Below are 11,595 nucleotides of genomic sequence, written 5' to 3'. Positions count from 1 at the left end.
ATGATTAATTCTCCATGTAAATCGTACAAAGTTTTCTATTTTCCGTAAAAACTCAGAATGAATAAAATATGTTGCGATTTTAGTTAATTATTACAAAGGAATTCGGACCCTAATGAAAACCGATCCGAAAAAACATAAAAATTGATCCATAACTAATTATTTTTTAACACGTAGAATTAAAACGAATTATTTGACAGTTTTGCATTTCGAATTTTCTTTTGACTTCAAAATAAAACTTGTAGCTTATCTTTTCAACTTTCCAAAGCATATTAGAATCCATTAAATGACATCTCGTAGCTCACGTTATGAGCTACACAACGAAAATGTGTAAATGATTATTTATTCCAAAAATAAGTAACCAAATTAAAATAAAAATAAAAATAAATTAAACTTAAGAAAAACACTAAAAACAATAAAATAAAAACAAATAAGTCATAAAAATAAATAGACGGATTTAACAATTATTTAAAATAGAGGGATTAATATGTTTTGTTCATGCAGGATGGACAATTTCTTGGAAGTCAAAACAATCACTTTGCTTTGCTTAAGCATTAAATTACATGAAAAGCATAATTTGTTGGAAGTCAAAACAATCACTTTGCTTTGCTTAAGCATTAAATTACATGAAAAGCATACTATATGATTATATGAGAATAAATCTTATTCAGTCCTATATCTCGAAATACTAAACGAAATATCTTTACTTAGACACATGAGTATATATATATATATATATATATATATATATTGTTTTTTAAGCAATACATATACAAGTACACTATACTCACTTCACATATTCTTTATAGTCGAGTAAGCTGCCACATGAACTTCGTAGCATTCACCATCCCATGATAAATCATGGGACATTGCTTCCACTATTCTTCGTTTTCACATGGATGGGTTACTCCTCTACATCAACATCAAACTTAATAATTAATTATGCCTATGAAGCAACAACGCAAACACGAAAGAGATTGAATGTAACCAATGTTGTATGTTTAAATGAGAAAAAAGGCAACAAAAACCATATACATACAATTTCATCAATGGCAAGGCCAAGTGATATGTTTCCAAAGGTATTGTTGATTATCTTTGAGTACTTGGTTGCCTCTTGGTCATGATTCATCAAGTTCCTATCAAAAGGTATCACCCTACCAAATATGAATGATGCGAGTGTTATATATATACCAGTATTAAAATAAAATACATATAAGTCAAAAATATTTGTATCGACTTCGACCTGTTTATGTGAGTATGCATGCCAACCGCTATTGGAGCTGCTCCATACCTCAAAGCTTTTAGCTACATATTCAGTTAATAAAAATTGTATCATTCAATTCAGATCCCACACAACAGAAACAAACATATTCCAATCATATCGAGATAGCCAGACAATTGACTTACTGGGGTTTCATCGGAAGGATCAAGAAATGATCGACACAAGATAATGTCAGATCCTGCGAATAACAAATGCGATAAAGCTTCATCATATGCACCCACAAATTTAATATTATCATCATCCTGCAAATTTTGATTGAATGGCAGTGTTAGTAGAGCATACAAGGCTAAATAGATAGATATTATTAGTTGAGCTGCCTTTAGCATAATATCATAATTGAAATGTTCATTCTGCATGAGAATGACAACAATAACAAGATAAGCCCAAGCTATCAGTACTCATATACCCCAGAGTTTTAAAAAGTAATGAAAAATAAGAGTGTGGAGGACAACCTTGAGTTCCTCCTGAAGTGATTCTAGTGGCTGATTCACCACCTGTTTCTCACTTGTGTTCATTAATATAATCTGCAGAGAATTAAAAAGAATTAATAATTTGACACAAATTACAAGTAAACATGAAAAACGTGTTATTTAGTAGAGATATATAGATTGTCACAACAAACTTTCAACAAAGACAGTTTGGCCGAGTGGTCTAAGGCGCCAGATTTAGGCTCTGGTCCGAAAGGGCGTGGGTTCAAATCCCACAGCTGTCAATTTCTTTTGGTTTTTGTGTTTTTGTATCATGCAAAAAGTAGACCTCAATATGAAGGGTATCGATCTATTATGCGCCTTCGCATTTGGTATGGAGTAGACCTCATACAATAACTGTTTTAACTCTACCATATCTTTTCTTTATTTCCTTATACAAAACACAACAAATGCAATACAAATTGCATTCTGGAAACATCAATATGAAGGGTGAAGAATGCTTAAGCCATAGCTGGCAAAACAGAAACTTGCATTATGTTTATCCGGAAACTAGCTCAATGCATTCTTGTAGAATAGTTTTTCTAATCCACCATTAATGGCATGTTTACTTTGAGAAAAAAAAATCTATTTTCACTTTTAATTATAAAACGTCACGCACAAACAAAATTAAGGCTTAGGCAAAAAAGTGGGTGGGACACTTACAAGAATACTAGAAGAATGTTCAGATAACCCCAACTGCTGCAGTAATGCAACTTTGCAAACCGCTTTTCCATTCATATTTTCAGCATTGAAATTTTCTGGAAGAAAATAGTCCCTCGTAGGATCCCATGTTGATTTCTCAAATCCGTATGGAGCAACGACCAACTTGTCCCTGCAACCAAATGTCATTCTCCATTTTAAATTACTAAGGAAATGTCATAGGGAAAAGGCTTTGGACTCTGTTTGGATAAACAGCTTAATGAGACGTTTTAGCATAAACATTAATCATATAAGTTCTTAAAAATAAAATCAAATAAAATCAAAGTTATTTCTATAACAAATAATAAAATCAAAGTGTTTTCATATAAGCTATAAGCTATTTCATATGCTGTCCGGGTGTACTAATAATGAAAATAACTCAAAAACAACGTATAGACATGTCATAAGTTCTTCCAAACAGTCCTTGTAGTATAAAACCTTGTTATACAAAAGGTAAAGGGAATTTTCTATTTTAAATAATTAACCAGTATATTCATTAACAAGAACATTTTCTATGCTAACACTTAAAGTTAATATTGATTTGCAGGTAAAAAAACGATAACCCTTTATGAAACAAATAAAGCAAGATGTGAGAACTACTTAAATGTTACAAAAACATACTTACCTGTGAACATTTAAAGTAGGTTCCAGTTCATGACTCAAATTGCGAACAATTGTGTACTTTGGATGGATAGATGACATTATTACAACTCTGTTTGAATAGACAACTCCTCCCTGCAAATTTAATGGGAGAGTCAATATTATAGTCTAAAAAACAAGATGTTGTGGTGTGGCAAATGGTGTTACTAAACAATTAAAAGCTGCATCGTGATATAGGCCTGCCAAATTGAAGAATACAAGAGTATGAAAACACCTTTAAAATATTGACAAATTGTGTGTTAGTGTTGTCTTGCAGGCGATCATGTTGATGAAGATTTGAAGGATCAAGTCCACATAAGGCCAATTTATTTGGTTGCTCGATACCCTGTAACATATATAGGGCATTCAATAATTACAAGATTGGCATGATCAAATGAAATCATCAACTTCACAACAAACTTAATGTAATTTTCCTGCAATTAGAAGCAAAATCCAGGTGGAACAAGTGCCAAGATTAAAAAAACTCATAACAAAATGCATATCCAATATTGAAACATGTGAAACTAATAACCTGTGAATTGAAGTCGTGGCATGTCAGTAATATTCTGGTTCCTCCAAGTCCCTAAACAAAAACAAATGATTGAGAACATTGCAAGCAAATTTTTTCTCTATAAATAACCAGAAACAGAACATAAGCTCCAAGATCACTCCAAGAAAAGGTGACACAGGGCCAATAATAAGAACCTACTGATTACATCTATAGCTTTTTACGGAAAGCGAATAGTAGCCAATAACAGAAACTTGAACTTTATAAAAAATACAAATGAAAATTTTTCAAATTAAAATTAAGAAAAAGATACCTTGTTAAAAAATATATCCCAGAAAAGGGGCCCAACAATGGCAGTCTCCCAGTTATGGAGATGCAGTACATCGGGCTGCTTCCCACATTTTACAATGTAATCCAGTGAGGCACGACAGAAGTAAGAGAACCTGACGATAGAGGAGAGATGAAATTACACGTGTAATACTTGAGTACTATTACACTGTTGAATAACTTTTTTTATCAGGTACTTGTATCACGAAATTGTTACACCATTCATTTACCTTTCGAAATCATCCGGGTAACCATATATCATCTCACGGTTGAAAAATGATGAATAGTTCAATGGCTCAATCAAAGTGACTCCAATTCCATAAACAACACTGTCATACACTAAGGGTAAGTATAAAGGAAAGCAACATCAGTAGATTTTATTTAAAACAAGACACGACTTTATCTCTAATAAGTTTCATTAATTATATATCACCACCAACACATATTATTGACATTCCTTTTACATGTCAAACAACGGTAATTAAATAGGAAAACAAAGCCAAACTAACCCATTCCAAATTTTATTTCCATGTAATTGACCATTAAAATACGAGTAAGCCTCCCCTTTAACTTCACGCAATCCTTGCACTTGATCAAGGTCTAAACATGCATACCTACATGGTAATTGAGGAATTATAAATATCATGACTCTATTCTATTGATATAAAAATAGAATAACAAAAGAAGCAAGAAAACAGATAAAAGGAAACTAAATTCTTAATTACTTGGGCAATATAACCTCCACCAGGTGGCCTTTTCTTTGAAGTGCACGAGATATGCCGGTTACATATGATGCTACAGACCCTCTATGGACCAATGGTGCCATTTCTGTGCAAATGTGAATAATATGAAAACTCCTCCTGAATGAAGTTGATACAAAGAATAATAATAATCAGATTTTTTTTAATCCATCCATGAAAGCAAAATTGAAGAGCAAGAAAATTTAACACGAGCATTTAAATATGAAAATAAAATAAAATGATGAACTGCGGGAAGGTTTACGTTTTGCTTTCATCTGAAAAGCTTTCATCTGAAAAGTAACGAAGTTCTCTGAGAAGCTCAGAATCGCTTTTATGTGAGATGAGATCAAAGACATCAGCCACACTCACTTTATGGTTTAACATCAAACGTCTAAAGTCAGATGCCTCTGCAGGAGTAATCACGCTGCCAAGGACCATTGAGTCTATTCGAAGCAGCAATTCGGAACAAGTTGATAGCTTATCTGGTTTAGAAAATACAAACAGAAACAACAGTTCAGTCAATCATCCTAATGATGAACTGTATGCTTCTAGGAGTATATATATAAACACGTCATTGCTAAACTCGAATTAATTTTAAACATGTCATTGCTAAAATCGAATTAATCATCATATGCAAAAGTTGTTTTCTTGAAGCCCTAATAATCATTAATAAAATCAAAGCAGAGACGCCTTATTATTGGAGATGTATGCACAGTTATACAAGAGATGTAAGCAATCAGTTTTACCTGTTCCCTCCTTCTTTTCTGCTTCTAATTTCCTTATCTTATGAAATAGGAACTGTTTTTCTTTAATTGTTTTGTTAAGTTCCTCAATGGCACCAAGGCGTTGATTGTTTAAGTATAGTATGTCTGCATAAGATAAGAAAAAAAATAGTCCCAAAATTACTAAACATTCTTTCACAAAAACCACAAGTATGATTGAGGTGAAAGAAAGCACTAACTCCAAAAATATTAAAAGATTTTGTTGAAAAAAAAGCTCAAAAAAATGTAATTTAAATAAATATTATAAAAGGTGTTCCAAATCCTTATAGCTATAAATAGCCTCATAAACCGTTACAGCCCACTACCTTCACCACTTCTACCACTCCATCTTCCAACTTGTTCTCTAATCATTCATTCACATATCATCCCTCTCTTCCAGTTTCTTCAACATTTTTTCAACAAAATGTCAAACAATAACTATCCTCTTCCTCTTCTCTTCCTCCTAATCACACTATCTTGTTCCTTCCATTTCTCAACTGCAAAATCATCCACATACAATGTAATCAAATTCGGAGCCAAACCTGACGGAATAACCGATTCCACTAAAGCATTCCTGAATGCTTGGACTAAGGCATGTTCATCGCCATATCCCGCAGCAATTTACGTTAAGCTATTTCCATAACGATTGATGGTACTTTGATTGCTTCGTCTAATTACCGTGTCGCTGGTAAAGGCGGTACGTGGTTGAGATTTCAGCATGTTAACGGAGTTTCGATTCGCGGCGGTGTGCTTGATGGCCAGTGGACTGCCTTGTGGAAATGTAAAAATTCAAACAAAAAGAATTGCCCAACCGGAGCCACGGTAATGTCTATCAATGCATTGCCATTGCACATGATTATTATTTTTCACCTAATATTCATAATTAATTTAAGAGAATTGCTATATACATATATATATATATATATATATATATATATATATATATATATATATATATATATATATATATATATATATATATATATATATATATATATATATATATATATATATAATAAAAGAATTTAAAAAACTACTTTCTTAGTGGGGAGTATGGGATCATGGAACTGTTAATATGCAACTGCTCAATATCCTAATTATTTGAAGATTTTATTTGATAAGGTGATGAGATGAGAGTGATTCATTTTATTTTGTGATGGTTTTCAGACACTGGAATTTATTGGCTCAAAAAACATTATGATAAGTGGATTGACATCTATAAATAGCCAAATGTTCCACATAGTGTTTAATGGATGTCAATATGTAAAAACACAAGATGTAAACATTGTGGCCGCCGGAAACAGCCCTAACACCGAAGGCATCCATGTCCAAATGTCCTCCCGTGTCACCATCATTCACTCCAAAATTCGCACCGGTGATGATTGTATCTCAATCGGACCTGGAACCAATAGCTTGTGGATTGAAAACATTGAATGTGGACCGGGACATGGAATAAGGTAACAAATCGCTTTGATCTTAGTAATTTTTATTGTGATACTGATGACTATAGGAATGATCTGTTTGATACTAATGGCAGCATTGGAAGCTTAGGATGGGAATTAAATGAAGCAGGTGTACAAAATGTGACAGTTAAAAGAGTTACATTCACAGGAACTCAAAATGGTGTTAGAATAAAATCATAGGGTAGAGCTAGCAATGGATTTGTTAGGAACATTTTTTTCCAAGATGCAACTATGGTTAATGTCCAAAACCCTATTGTCATTGACCAGAATTACTGTCCAAACAACAAAAACTGCCCCGGGCAGGTTGGTTTTCTATTTAACATCTTATTGGGCAGGTTGGTTTACACTAGTATAACTTTTACATGAAAATACGCTGATTTTTTTTTGTTGAAATTATTAATTATCAGGCTTCTGGAATTAAAATCAGTGATGTAACATACGAAGACATTCATGGAACATCAGCAACAGAAGTAGCAGTGAAATTTGATTGTAGTTCAAAGTATCCATGCAATGGGATAAAATTGAAGGATGTTAAACTTACTTACAAAAACCAAATAGCTGAAGCATCTTGTAACCATGCTGCTGGAGCTGCATTGGGTTTAGTTCAACCACATAGTTGCTTATAAAATAAATTTGCTATAATCACAAAAAACATATTATTAAGGAAAGATTCTTGATATATATAGATAATGAATTCGTACTAATAGCACTATGTTATAATTTGAGAAGTTGCTACTTTTTGGTTCATTGTTTGATCTGAGGTGTTTGTGGCCATTGGGCCACATTGGAAGCTGGTGTTGCAATTGTTATGGACAATATTGAAAGTCCAATTTTCTATTACTTGATTGTATTTCTAGTATTCAAAATTTATACGCATATATTTGTAACAAGGAAAATGAAGGGTATATGAATTATATGAATTAATTGAAAAAAATAGTCCCAAAATTACTCACAAAAAGCACAAGTATGATTGAGGTGAAAGAAAGCACTAACTCTGCTGAGCTTCTCTGAACAATTGCCAAATGTTATCTTGTTTCACATTCTTTTCGTCATCAGATAATGACTAAATTAAAAAGGAACGGATTGTTAGCACCTAGCAGAATTCGAACGAACCAGAGACCTAATCAAGCCTTGACAATATTTGAAAGAAAAGCAAACATACCTTGGACAAGTCCTCATTCTCTAACCTAAGATACAAAATCATAGATTAATTGAAACTTAAGAAGAAGCTAATATACATAATTAAAACAAAAAAAGAAGGTTTTTACCTTTGTTCATGTAAGTTATTATTGACATCTCCATTATTCCTGAAAATGAAACAAGAAGAATAAGTTAAATTATGCTTGAATGTAAAGAGAGAGAGAGAGATGAAAGTGTGACCTGAAAGAATGTAAAGATGAAGAAGTGATTGGGAAAGAGAGAACCTGAAAGAAGAAAGAGGAGGAAGTGAAATGGGTTTTGGAAGAAAAGATGAAGGAATTCCCAAAATTGGCATCATTGAGTTGAACCATGCCGCCATTATTTTGATTAACTTTCTCAACTCATTTAAGCTATGTTATATATATCATACTTCATTTCGAAACTTGTACGACGTACGCAACACGTGTCAAATCAAATTCAAATCTTACTACAATCGTGAAATCACTAGAAATTTTCATCATCCATATCTTCCACCATTTTATGTGTTAAATAAATCTCAATAAAACTCTTATATTTAATATATTCTTATTAAAAGTATTATAAATTGAATTTTATATGTTTTTTTAATTCTTATAAATTTTTAAATTTGTATTTTTCGAATAATAAAATTCAGACGCATCCTAAAGATTTATTTCAGTCCAATTTAGTGGCTACACAATTTGGTTTCAACCAAGTGCTATCAAAGTCTTCCTATACTTGAGAGAACGACATTTGTTGGTCTGAAAGAAAGTTTTCCACTCAAGAATACAGAGACATAAGCTCCAAGATCATTCCAAGAAAAGGTGACACAGGGCCAATAATAAGAACCTACTGATTACATCTATAGCTTTTTACGGAAAGCGAGAAGTAGCCAATAACAGAAACTTGAACTTTATAAAAGATACAAATTAAAATTAAGAAAAAGATACCTTGTTAAAAAATATATCCCAGAAAAGGGGCCCAACAATGGCAGTCTCCCAGTTATGAAGATGCAGTACATCGGGTTGCTTCCCACATTTTACAATATAATCCAGTGAGGCACGACAGAAGTAAGAGAACCTGATGATAGAGGAGAGATGAAATTACACGTGTAATACTTGAGTACTATTACACTGTTGAATAACTTTTTTTATCAGGTACTTGTATCACGAAATTGTTACACCATTCATTTACCTTTCGAAATCATCCGGGTAACCATATATCATCTCACGGTTGAAAAATGATGAATAGTTCAATGGCTCAATCAAAGTGACTCCAATTCCATAAACAACACTGTCATACACTAAGGGTAAGTATAAAGGAAAGCAACATCAGTAGACTTTATTTAAAACAAGACACGACTTTATCTCTAGTAAGTTTCATTAATTATATATCACCACCAACACATATTATTGGCATTCCTTTTACATGTCGAACAACGGTAATTAAATAGGAAAACAAAGCCAAACTAACCCATTCCAAATTTTATTTCCATGTAATTGACCATTAAAATACGAGTAAGCCTCCCCTTTAACTTCACGCAACCCTTGCACTTGATCAAGGTCTAAACATGCATACCTACATGGTAATTGAGGAATTATAAATATCATGACTCTATTTTATTGATATAAAAATAGAATAACAAAAGAAGCAAGAAAACAGATAAAAGGAAACTAAATTCTTAATTACTTGGGCAATATAACCTCCACCAGGTGGCCTTTTCTTTGAAGTGCACGAGATATGCCGGTTACATATGATGCTACAGACCCTCTATGGACCAATGGTGCCATTTCTGTGCAAATGTGAATAATATGAAAACTCCTCCTGAATGAAGTTGATACAAAGAATAACAATAATCAGATTTTTTTTTAATCCATCCATGAAAGTAAAATTGAAGAGCAGAGAAAAATTAAAACGGGCATTTAAATATGAAAATAAAATAAAATGATGAACTGCAGGAAGGTTTACGTTTTGCTTTGATCTGAAAAGTGACGAAGTTCTCTGAGAAGTTCAGAATCGCTTTTATGTGAGACGAGATTAAAGACATCAACCACACTCACTTTGTGGTTTAACACCAAACTTCTAAAGTCAGATGCCTCTGCAGGAGTAATCACGCTGCCAAGGACCATTGAGTCTATTCGAAGCAGCAATTCGGAACAAGTTGATAGCTTATCTGGTTTCCAAAATACAAACAGAAACAAGAGTTCAGTTAATCATCCTAATGATGAACTGTATGCTTCTAGGAGTATATATATATATAAACACGCCATTGCTAAACTCGAATTAATTTTAAACATGCCATTGCTAAAATCAAATTCATCATCATATGCAAAAGTTGTTTTCTTGAAGCCCTAGTAATCATTAATAAAATCAAAGCAGAGACGCTTTATTATCGGAGATGTATGCACAGTTATACAAACTCCGTAGTTTCCGGAGATGTAAGCAATCAGTTTTACCTGTTCCCTCCTTCTTTTCTGCTTCTAATTTCCTTATCTTATGAAATAGGAACTGTTTTTCTTTGTTTGTTTTGTTAAGTTCCTCAATGGCACCAAGGCGTTGATTGTTTAAGTATAGTATGTCTGCATAAAATAAGAAAAAAATAGTGCTTTTACTCACAAAAAGCACAAGTATGATTGAGGTGAAAGAAAGCACTAACTCTGCTGAGCTTCTCTGAACAATTGCCAAATGTTATCTTGTTTCACACTCTTTTCATCATCAGATGATGACTAAATTAAAAAGGAGATGAAAAAACAAACCGGATTGTTAGCACCTAGCAGAATTCGAACTTCACAATATTTGAAAGAAAAGCAAACATACCTTGGACAAGTCCTCATTCTCTAACCTAAGATACAAAATGATAGATTAATTGAAACTTAAGAAGCTAATATATAGATAATGAAAACAAAAAAGAAGGTTTTTACCTTTGTTCATGTAAGTTATTATTCCTGAAAATGAAACAAGAAGAATAAGTTAAATTATGCTTGAATGTAGAGAGAGAGAGAGAGAGAGAGAGAGAGAGAGAGAGAGAGAGAGAGAGAGAGAGAGAGATATGAAAGTGAGAGAGAGAGAGATGAAAGTGTGACCTGAAAGAAGAAAGAGGAGGAAGTGAAATGGGTTTTGGGAGAAAAGATGAAGGAATTCCCAAAATTGGCATGATTGAGTTGAACCATGCCGCCATAATTTTGATTAACTTTCTCAACTCATTTAAGCTATGTTATATATATCATACTTCATTTCGAAACTTGTACGACGTACGCAACACGTGTCAAATCAAATTCAAATCTTACTAGAATTGCTCAATAATAAATTTAAGATTTAAAATCACTAGAAATTTTCATCATCCATATCTTCCACCATTTTATGTGTTAAATAAATCTCAATAAAACTGTTATATTTAATATATTCTTATTAAAAATATTATAAATTGAATTTTATATATTTTTTTAATTCTTATAAATTTTTAAAATTGTATTTTTCGAATAATAAAATTCAGACGCATCTTATAGATTTATTTCAGTCCAGTTTAATGGCTACACAATTTGGTTTCAGCCAAG

The 11,595-nt window shown here is 32.5% G+C and overlaps 2 protein-coding genes, 1 non-coding gene and 1 pseudogene across 4 annotated transcripts; 2 read left to right on the top strand and 2 right to left on the bottom strand.

Annotated features, from left to right (window-relative positions):
* Positions 1-720: 720 nt before the first annotated feature.
* LOC127119726 (probable starch synthase 4, chloroplastic/amyloplastic) lies at positions 721-8,473 on the bottom strand. Of its 2 annotated transcripts, none has more exons than XM_051050031.1 (19): positions 8,308-8,473; positions 8,152-8,190; positions 8,046-8,070; positions 7,877-7,946; positions 5,406-5,528; positions 4,922-5,141; positions 4,645-4,779; positions 4,429-4,533; positions 4,150-4,248; positions 3,906-4,035; positions 3,617-3,667; positions 3,320-3,430; positions 3,071-3,180; positions 2,410-2,578; positions 1,732-1,803; positions 1,405-1,521; positions 1,241-1,302; positions 1,037-1,151; positions 721-909 (listed from the first exon to the last, which is right to left on the bottom strand). In XM_051050031.1, the coding sequence occupies exons 1-19, from the start codon at positions 8,400-8,402 to the stop codon at positions 889-891; spliced, it is 1,869 nt and encodes a 622-aa protein (XP_050905988.1). In that variant the 5' UTR covers positions 8,403-8,473; the 3' UTR covers positions 721-888. The 2 variants fall into 2 exon arrangements, with proteins under 2 accessions (XP_050905988.1, XP_050905989.1); XM_051050032.1 differs by having other exon boundaries at positions 759-909; positions 1,037-1,133.
* On the top strand, positions 1,912-1,991 carry TRNAL-UAG (transfer RNA leucine (anticodon UAG)). The gene has a single exon. It is a non-coding gene; the product is annotated as a tRNA-Leu (tRNA).
* On the top strand, positions 5,627-7,524 carry LOC127119727 (polygalacturonase-like; annotated as a pseudogene).
* Positions 8,474-8,748: 275 nt separating the features above from the next.
* LOC127123435 (probable starch synthase 4, chloroplastic/amyloplastic) lies at positions 8,749-11,219 on the bottom strand. The gene is made up of 11 exons (XM_051053653.1): positions 11,125-11,219; positions 10,963-10,986; positions 10,859-10,883; positions 10,698-10,767; positions 10,498-10,620; positions 10,010-10,214; positions 9,731-9,865; positions 9,515-9,619; positions 9,236-9,334; positions 8,992-9,121; positions 8,749-8,802 (listed from the first exon to the last, which is right to left on the bottom strand). The coding sequence occupies exons 1-11, from the start codon at positions 11,217-11,219 to the stop codon at positions 8,749-8,751; spliced, it is 1,065 nt and encodes a 354-aa protein (XP_050909610.1).
* Between the last annotated feature and the right edge of the window lie 376 nt (positions 11,220-11,595).

This window comes from Lathyrus oleraceus, chromosome 2 (assembly GCF_024323335.1).
Source record: "Lathyrus oleraceus cultivar Zhongwan6 chromosome 2, CAAS_Psat_ZW6_1.0, whole genome shotgun sequence".
NCBI lineage: Eukaryota > Viridiplantae > Streptophyta > Magnoliopsida > Fabales > Fabaceae > Lathyrus > Lathyrus oleraceus.
The sequence above is the reverse complement of the archived record's forward strand: the minus strand, read 5'-3'. Positions and strand labels throughout refer to the sequence as shown.